The sequence below is a fragment of the Vanacampus margaritifer genome, chromosome 18 (genome assembly GCF_051991255.1).
Source record: "Vanacampus margaritifer isolate UIUO_Vmar chromosome 18, RoL_Vmar_1.0, whole genome shotgun sequence".
Lineage (NCBI taxonomy): Eukaryota > Metazoa > Chordata > Actinopteri > Syngnathiformes > Syngnathidae > Vanacampus > Vanacampus margaritifer.
The window spans coordinates 7,771,638-7,780,131 of NC_135449.1; the positions used below are offsets into that span (position 1 = coordinate 7,771,638).

The window sequence follows — 8,494 nt, forward strand, 5'->3', positions numbered from 1 at the left end:
TGAGTTTCAAACTCAGAGCTTCAGATCTGTGCAATCAATTTATTAACATTACTATAGAAATGTGAGTTTTTCATAAATACCACATGATGGACAGTCCTTTTTGAGAGTATTATGACACCTATTCAGTACATTTCCAGTCAAACTTGTTATTTCGCGACATTGTTCATGACTTCATTGTCACAGTTGATTTCATATATTACATCAAACCCAAATTGGGATTTTTCATTTGGGATTTTTCTTGGCCTGTAACAAAAGAGACAGCTATCATTAAAAGAGACTTAAAAAACAATTTCCCACTAGTAAGTTACTTACAGCATTTGCAAAGCACGTCTTCAGGGCTGCAAATTCTTTAGCACAATGGTCTTTCTTCAATTCCTGCTTGTTTGTTGTGGTAGCTGCCACACATTTGCCATAAACTGCTGCCTGAATTACAAACATAGGACGAGAGACCAAGCAAAACCATAAACTTTTGTTATGTAGATTTAGAACAGCGGTGGGAAGTACAAATATGTCATTACTGTACTTAATAGATTTTCAGGGGCTTGTGTAGGGATTTTAAAACAATACATTAGTTGACAGTGACATCACCTCGCAGTCAGCTGGTTATCAAATAAAGGTAGCTCAGAATGAAATGCGAATAAGAGGCGTTTTCAATGCTTACCTCTTCTGCACATTGTGCAAAGAATTCCGGAAAGCGTCTGAGTTTCTCCCGGCTACGATGCCAAACATTTGACCCAGACATGGTGCCGTAATGACCTAAACTGCAATTACTTTATCGCAGCCTGATAACAATAAGAATCCAGGGGTTCTGGGAGGTTTGCTAACTGCCAAACATTTTTTTAAAGTGTTAGGAAACAGAAAAATACCCAACAGAGGGTAACACTTCGTAACTACGTGGACGGCGCCATTAGGTTGTCTGCGTAATTTAACAGCACCGCGCAATATTCTGCATTTTCATTCGATTATTCACTTGTCAATCAAAATACAACAGCAGTTTTGCGTTGGATGATTGGTTGTTTCATCTTTTTAGGCGTTTCCAAATGACAGGGTTTTTTTGCAGTCACTCACTCAGCTACTTACGAAAGTTTGCTAACTGCTTAGTTGTTTAATGTGTCAAGACGTTTTTTTTTAAATAATGTGTACAAATTAAGAAATAATAACAAAAAAAAATACCAGACGAGCTAGATTATTTCTGTGTTCTGATTTGCTCATTGGTTCGTCCACCAAGAGTTGCCAATTTTGCGAGCAGTGATTGGTTGTTAGTTTCCTAAACAGCCAATGGATTTTTTCCCGTAGCTGCTTACATCCTGTCCTATGATTGGCTAGCTGTCACAACCAGCCCCGCCTCCACCAGGGTCCACTGAAAGATGAGTAACCCGCAGCTATGATTGCTACATCATGGCTACATTCATGGAACGGTTAGCTTTCCTTCAAAAAGTAAGTGACAGTTGTTTTGATGGTTAGTTATTAAATCAAACATGAGCTAAATGGACTATGACTCTTTTGCCATTTTGTCTACGTGTCGCAGTCCTTCCCCCTAAGAGGTTAGCAATAGCCTGCTAGCTAAAACGGACAGTTTGAATTGTTGTAATTTTTACTTATCGTTACATGTTGTCAGAGTTTCTTCGTAGCAGGTACTTAATGAGTTAACTCAAAACATGAGTGTATTTATGTGTACACAAACAAAATCTCTCTTCCCACTTCCACTACTGAAGGTCCCGACTCTGACGAAGGCGACAGCTGATGATGAGAGTCCCTGTCCTGGCTACCTTTTCCAAGAAATTGGAAGTATCCTTTGGCTTTTTCCGTTATGCACTCCACTTTTGTCGCAGGAACTTTAAATTCATGAAAAATAAACGTTATTGAAAGCACTTAACTGTCATCACTTTGTAGAAATTTCCCACGAGTCTTTGGCGAGTGATCAGTGTTTGTTAGAGTACCTAATAGAGAGGCTTCAAGTCGAGTCCTGTCATGTCAAACTCAAGGTGAGTCACTTTATATATGTATTGTTTATATATGACTCTTCATCAATTCCCGTGGCAGGCAGAAGATATAATTAACATTTGTAGCCACCTGTAACAATTAATATAGCGTAATAGGTTTTGAAACACTTCTGTAAACGATTTGATCCTGGTCTCTTGTGTTTCAGGTGCTGAAGATCTTCGTTCATCTGTGCGGCCATGGCTCCAAACATTTCCTCACTGAACTCAGGAGGAATTCCACCTTCATTCAGCAAGCATCAGGTTGGACATTTGTTAACTCTCCTCTACTCTGAATACTCAATATTATTATTATTTTTTTTAGTATACAGTGGGCCTCCCGATCCCATCCATGGCACGGCTTTGTATCAGAAAGTGAGAAACAAGGCACAGGTCAGACAAGGATTCTATTTAAATACTCGACAGACTTACAAAAGGTTTAAAAAAAAATAGCTTGATGTATTTTCTTGTTCGCAGGAAGTTGCACGGCTGCTTTTCACTGATACGTTTTACGTAAAAAATGATGTGCTGCCATTTAACATGGCAACCTCAGCAATGGGTGAGTAATGACAAAAGTTCATTTTTTTTTTTTTACAAATTAATGTTAGTCGTGTTTTCCACTTCCACCCCCCCCCCCCCCCAAATCTGGATGTGCTCATTTCAGCTGGCCTCTCTCTGTCCAGGTATGGGATCTGCAGCCTCCCACAGGGCAGGAATGCAAGGTTTTGGGTACAATCCAGTGAAGCAGGGGGCAGGTGAGTCACTCTCTGTCCAAGTTGCGTCTTCTCTTGTGCAGCTTTACCTTCATTTTTCTCACCTCTGTGTTTTTAAGCAGGCAACGACTCGCTCCTGGATAAGATCCAGAAAGCTGCAGAAGTCGTAGCCAGCGCCGTCCTTCCCCCGACAGAACACCAGGGCATCCGTCTCCACGACAACCACTACCGGGCTGTCGTGGCGCCATCGACACCGATAGAAGTGGCTGTACCAGCATGTGCCTACAGTCTGCCTGCTCGCAGACTTAAAGGTCCAAAACGACTCATTTGAGCAATCAATCCTTTTATTTAATTAATTAAAATGCATATATTCACTCCAGGAGTGACTCAGCGTTCTCCAGGGCAGGTCGGAGGCGGCTGGGAAGAGACTGACAGTGGCAACAACTCCTCTCGCAACTCATCTCAGGACATCTCCACCAACAGCAGGGCTTCTGCGGGTAGCAAGTCGGCGTGCACTGGGAGCCAATCAGGAGCCAGCAGAGAAAGCAGCGGGGACCTATCGGAGCGGTGAGTGGAGAAGCCCAGTTAATTACCAATTACGGATTACCGGTTAAATTAACTTGCCCGTCTCTACACTATTTGCCGGCATGATTGGATATCAATCATATGCTTCTGTCAGGGTGGAAGCGTTGCAGTTGGGGGACTGCGGCCAGGAGATGGCGCTCATCAGCAAGCTGATGGAAGGCTCCAGAGTGTTTCTGTCCAATGAGGAGAGCCAGCACTTTATCAAAGAGTCAGTACAGAGGCGTCATTGAATTGTGGTCAGCTCACAAGTATGATCCAGTAGAACCTTTATAATCAGAAAAAAACGTGTTCTTAACTCGAGAGCGCCGTCATGCATGACATCACGTGAGACACGTTGAGTGAACATGAAAGGATTAACTAAGCCGGCTCATTCAAGAACAGTCCGCTGCATGTGAGACCATTATTTTGTATTTGTTGACATTTGTGTCTTTGTTTAATCCTGTCAGGTGCTCCACTCTTAACTGCGAGGTTGTTGTGGAGTTGCTCTCGAGTCGGCTGCAAGATCCCTCCAACACTGTTAACATGGTAATATGTCCATTTTCGATACGGTGAAAAATATCATTAGAGACCAAGACCCGCTGCAAAGAGCAGAAATATTATATTATATTTGTCACAAAAAAATCACTCACTGATAAATAGATACTTTCATTTTTTTGAATGTATACACTAGTGCCTTGAGACGTGAGTTTAATTCGTTCCGTAACCATGCTCATAAGTCAAATCCTCATATTTTAAATTAGCTTTCCCCATTGAAAGGAAAAAAAAAAGCCATTAATTTGTTACAGTTTTGCAATATATATATATATATATATATATATATATATATATATATATATATATATATATATATATATATATATATATGTCATGTTTATTTCTAGTCATGTTTAGTTCCTGTCACGTTTAGCTTCTGTTTTCCTTGTGTGTTCCCCTTGTCTTGTCATTTCCTGTTTTAGTTTGAAAGTTGACTCCTGATTGTTTCCACCTGTGTCCCCATTACCCTCATGTGTCATCCAATCAGTGCCCTCAGCCAGGTGTGTCTAGTCATGTTTAGTTCCTGTCACGTTTAGCTTCTGTTTTCCTTGTGTGTTCCCCTTGTCTTGTCATTTCCTGTTCTAGTTTGAAAGTTGACTCCTGATTGTTTCCACCTGTGTCCCCATTACCCTCATGTGTCATCCAATCAGTGCCCTCAGCCAGGTGTGTCTTGTTATGTCATTAGTGTTGGTGTATTTAGTCAGGTGTCTCCCCCCTGTCTGTGTCGGTTCATTGTTGCTGTTGTTGAAAGGCTTTCTCCTCGTCACGCTGTCCTTTTTTGCCTTGTCAGGAACCATGTCATGCTGTTAGATTTGCCTAAGTTGTTTAGCCATGTTTAGATTCATGTTTTGTTAGTTCAATTTATTTTGTACTTTGAAGATAGCTTTTTTGATTAGAAATTAAAACCTTTCTTCTTGGACTACACCTCCGCCTCCTTGCTCTGCCTTCCCGCATCTGGGTCCTAAAGCCTCCAACTTATGGACAATATATATATTTTAATTTTAATAAATAAAATAAATAGCACTATGTAATATTTTACTAGTTGAAGAGTTTTTACTACATTTCCTTTCAGGTGGTCAAAAGTTACTCCTCAATAAGCTGCAATTGTAATAGTCGTTCCTCGTAGAGGATAAAAAATACAGTGTTCCCTCGTTTTCCACTGGGGTTCGGTTCCAAAAAGTACCCGCAATAAATGAAATCGGCGAAGTTGGTAGTTTTGTTTTACATTTATTATAAATGTTTTATGGCTCTTAAACCCCTCACCACACAGTTTAGACACTTTTCTCTTCAAGGCATTTACATTTTCTCACATTTCTCTCTTGTTTAAACATTCTCATTGTTCAAACCTTCATAAATGTTATAAAATAGGTACATTACTGTAAAAAAAAAAAAACATGCAAAATTGCACTAAAAAAATCTGTGAAACCGCGAACACTGTATATCGCTAAAGTTAGAATTTGGTCAATTTTATATTGCAAAGAAAATCGATACTACTACTTGGTCATTCCACACGTGCGGTGCCGGTGTTATTTTTGACTAATTATTGATGAATCTAAAGTGTTGAAAATAGCTTACTCTTTTTGAGGACGCAATGTTAATGGTTGAACAAACGTGGCATTTTAACGGGGTCTCCTGAAAAGTGACTATTTTGGCGGTACAAGGTTTCGGCCCGACGCCAGCGATGTGTCTTCAATTTGTTCACACGGATGCTATTTACAAGGTTAGCCTGTCTATGGGGTTTTGTGTCATTTGTTAGTGTTGACATTTTAATATTTCATTTCATATTTTTACTGTTTTGAATTTAGTTACAGTTGTGAAGATGTAGATATAACTATGTTAACTCAATATAGCTTGATGAGTAATGCTTTTGTCCTCTTTTTTATCTTTCGTTCTCTTTTCCCAGAAATGAGAAAGTTAATAAGTTTATTTTATTTATCTAAGAAGTCTAGTTTCTGTTTGTCAGAAATCCGGTTTTTGAAAGTTCAAGGACGATCTAGTATACTGGGAGAATGTAATCTGATTTTGTACTTGGAGGGAGGGGGAGGCGTTTTCTAATAAAAGTCCCGTGTCTGAGAGAGACGAGACACATTTTGGACAGAAACATGGCTTGGTGAAATTCCTTTGTGTCATCAGAAGCTTCTGATTAAAAAACCTTGCAAGGACCCTCTTCACGAGATCTCAACTCTGATTTATTTGAACACGCAAAAGATTACAAAAACAGCTAATCTAACATTAGCATTAGGCTAAAGTAAAGTAATTGTCTTTCTTTCATGTTTATTTTGATGGTGAATGTCAACTGGTTTGGAGCCTTTTTTTTTTTTGCTAAATTGTTCACTGTTTGCCCAATTGCTTTTTGTACACAGATTTAAAAAAAAAAAACAGGCACTACAGTATATAAGAGTATGTCAACAACAACTTTTTCTTTAGTTGAATTATTGTACCCTGTCAATAGCTTTTAGCAATGATAGCAAAGAACTATTATTGATTACATTATTCTTCTCTGTTTACTAACAGAGGGCATTGTGCGCCGTAGCCTGCCTCATGACTGCCGACCTTCTGTCTCTTGAGCAAATTTTCGGAGCGACGCAACGTAGGCTCCGTCAGCTCAGCGAGGGCCCTCCTGGACCCGTGGCCAACAAAGCCACGAAGGTGCAAGAGCTAGAAAAGTTTTAAAAGTGATTCGACGGCAGGAGATAACACGACTTTTCTTTTCCTATCTGCTTCGACCAGATCCTGAGACAGTTCAAGGCCCTGATGGGCGGAGTTCACCACACGGCCAAACAGGAACCAGCCGGCAGCACTCATCAAGTCAACCACGCATCCAGCCAACTTGTTACATCGACATACTCGGGGTCTGTAGAGCCCGCGCTGGTGGACAGCTGTGAGAAATCTCCACTAACTGAGCGGCAACTGCTCCTGGCTCCCGTTCGAACTGAGGTGACAGACACTAAATACGAGGAGTGCATTCAGCCTTGTGTGGAAAGACTGTCCCTGTTCAGTGGCATGAAGCTGGTAAACAGGACGAGGCCTCTGTGCGAGACTAGCGTGGCCCACTTGGACCTGGACTCACTACAGAAGCAACCTGACAACCCAGCTTCGGTTGTGTCTGATAGTAGCCAGCAGTCGTCTGCCTTCTTGTTTCTCAACTCTTGACCTCTAGCGAGATGCTTTGCCGCTTTTAAAAGTGTTGCAGAGATGTCATTGAGTATTCGTTTTAAGAGCTGATTAACCCTGGAGAACCCACGGGGTCAAATTTGGCCCCTATAAATTCTGCTACTCAAATAACAAAGACCTTTTTTTTTTTTACTAATTTAACTTTAAAAGTCCTGAGTGCCACTTCTGACCCCTGCATGGGGCCATCTAGTGGATGAATATTGCACTTACATGAGCCAAAGTGGTGGTGACAAGATGGCTGGCAACATGCTGTTTTGTTGAGCTGGAAATTAATCCAAACAAAAACATCTTCTCAGCAAACCATCAGATGGTAAAATTGTTTTGTTTTTTTGTTAATCTATTTCATATCATGTTGCAGAATGCCTAGGAGTATGTTTTATATATATTTTTTGATAAATTAGAAACTCAGCTAGTTCAAAAAAAGGGTTAAAACTGAAAAAACATTTTGGTGTTCAGTGACCTTATAGCAGTCATTTAATGTATAATTCATAATTTTCCAAAGAAGAAAAGTATTCTTGGGTTCTCCAGGGTTAAAGAAGTGTCACGTTAGGGGTGGGCATAGTATTTATTTAAAATATGTTAGAATTTTTTATTATATTTTTTACACATGCACTTCAGATGGACAAAAATTTGAATTGTTTTGAAGAACTATTTTTTCGTATATATTTGAATTATTTTCAAAAATCAAGTGTGACCCTTGACCTCCAAAGTTTGCTCACCCCTGGTAGAATGTTGATTCGTTTATTGGCTTTCCATTGTTCACTTGCAGGAGACAAAGGCGGCCACGTCCAACTCTGCGCACGTTGTTGGGACTCATCTTTTGGAATTTTGTGCTCTTCAAGTATTGAGTGGCTCCGTTGTAGAGAGATAATTCTGCTTATTGAGTTGTTTTATCTCAGGATTTGTTTTAGGCAACAAAAACAACCTCCGCAGCACATCTTGAACCTCCAACTTGCACTCTGGTTTGCACTGAAGTAGCTTTTCTTCAAAACCCGCTATGCTCGATCTTCCGGTCTTTGCGATTATATGAATGCAAACGTATGGTTGTGAGGTTATTTGTTGTTTTTACAGCTTGTTGACTAATGGTGCTAGAGTGCATGTTAAAATTGCGTTGTGGGGAACCAACCGTTTGGATAAGCAATCAAAAGTGGCATTTGGAGTGTATATTTAACGCAGAATATTTGTCATGTTAACAAATAAAAGCAGGTCAGCTTTGTTTTGATTTTGTAGCACTATGAGTGGTCCCAAATTAATTGGAAATTTTGTGAGGACCTAAAATATTTGACAGGATTAGGTAGAGCTTGTCTGAGTCACGTACAGTAATGTCTGCATAACTATATTATACTGCCTCCTTGTGGCCAAAGCAAGCACATCAAGAGCAGCACAATGAATTGGATTGCAGCATAACACTATTTAAATCTTTACATTTTTATAAACTACAAGACAAAGAAAAAAACAGATTTTATACATAGTAACGGACGGTTATAAAGAAAAAATGGAGACTTGCCA

At 39.9% G+C, this 8,494-nt stretch overlaps 2 protein-coding genes across 3 annotated transcripts; one reads left to right on the forward strand and one right to left on the reverse strand.

Moving 5' to 3' along the window:
- Positions 1–19: 19 nt before the first annotated feature.
- Positions 20–930, reverse strand: ndufaf8 (NADH:ubiquinone oxidoreductase complex assembly factor 8). The gene is made up of 3 exons (XM_077550160.1): positions 662–930; positions 313–423; positions 20–243 (listed from the first exon to the last, which is right to left on the reverse strand). The coding sequence occupies exons 1-3, from the start codon at positions 740–742 to the stop codon at positions 223–225; spliced, it is 213 nt and encodes a 70-aa protein (XP_077406286.1). The 5' UTR covers positions 743–930; the 3' UTR covers positions 20–222.
- Positions 931–1,289: 359 nt separating this feature from the next.
- On the forward strand, positions 1,290–8,207 carry tepsin (TEPSIN adaptor related protein complex 4 accessory protein). 2 transcript variants are annotated; one of them, XM_077550158.1, is made up of 13 exons: positions 1,290–1,437; positions 1,716–1,788; positions 1,894–1,985; positions 2,150–2,243; positions 2,305–2,372; positions 2,457–2,538; positions 2,663–2,734; positions 2,812–3,003; positions 3,073–3,259; positions 3,372–3,485; positions 3,724–3,802; positions 6,326–6,460; positions 6,542–8,207. In XM_077550158.1, the coding sequence occupies exons 1-13, from the start codon at positions 1,399–1,401 to the stop codon at positions 6,962–6,964; spliced, it is 1,650 nt and encodes a 549-aa protein (XP_077406284.1). In that variant the 5' UTR covers positions 1,290–1,398; the 3' UTR covers positions 6,965–8,207. The 2 variants fall into 2 exon arrangements, with proteins under 2 accessions (XP_077406284.1, XP_077406285.1); XM_077550159.1 differs by having other exon boundaries at positions 2,815–3,003.
- Positions 8,208–8,494: the final 287 nt, after the last annotated feature.

Excerpts from the sequence above, each read along its gene's own strand:
- ndufaf8 (XM_077550160.1), bottom strand. The coding sequence starts at position 742 with ATGTCTGGGTCAAATGTTTGGCATCGTAGCCGGGAGAAACTCAGACGC. Across the intron at positions 424-661 it reads TTGCACAATGTGCAGAAGAG|GCAGCAGTTTATGGCAAATG; the intron begins GTAAGCATTGAA and ends TTTGTAATTCAG. Across the intron at positions 244-312 it reads AGACGTGCTTTGCAAATGCT|GCCAAGAAAAATCCCAAATG; the intron begins GTAAGTAACTTA and ends CTTTTGTTACAG.
- tepsin (XM_077550158.1), top strand. The coding sequence starts at position 1,399 with ATGGCTACATTCATGGAACGGTTAGCTTTCCTTCAAAAA. Across the intron at positions 1,789-1,893 it reads CCTTTTCCAAGAAATTGGAA|AAATTTCCCACGAGTCTTTG; the intron begins GTATCCTTTGGC and ends ATCACTTTGTAG. Across the intron at positions 2,244-2,304 it reads CTTCATTCAGCAAGCATCAG|TATACAGTGGGCCTCCCGAT; the intron begins GTTGGACATTTG and ends TATTTTTTTTAG.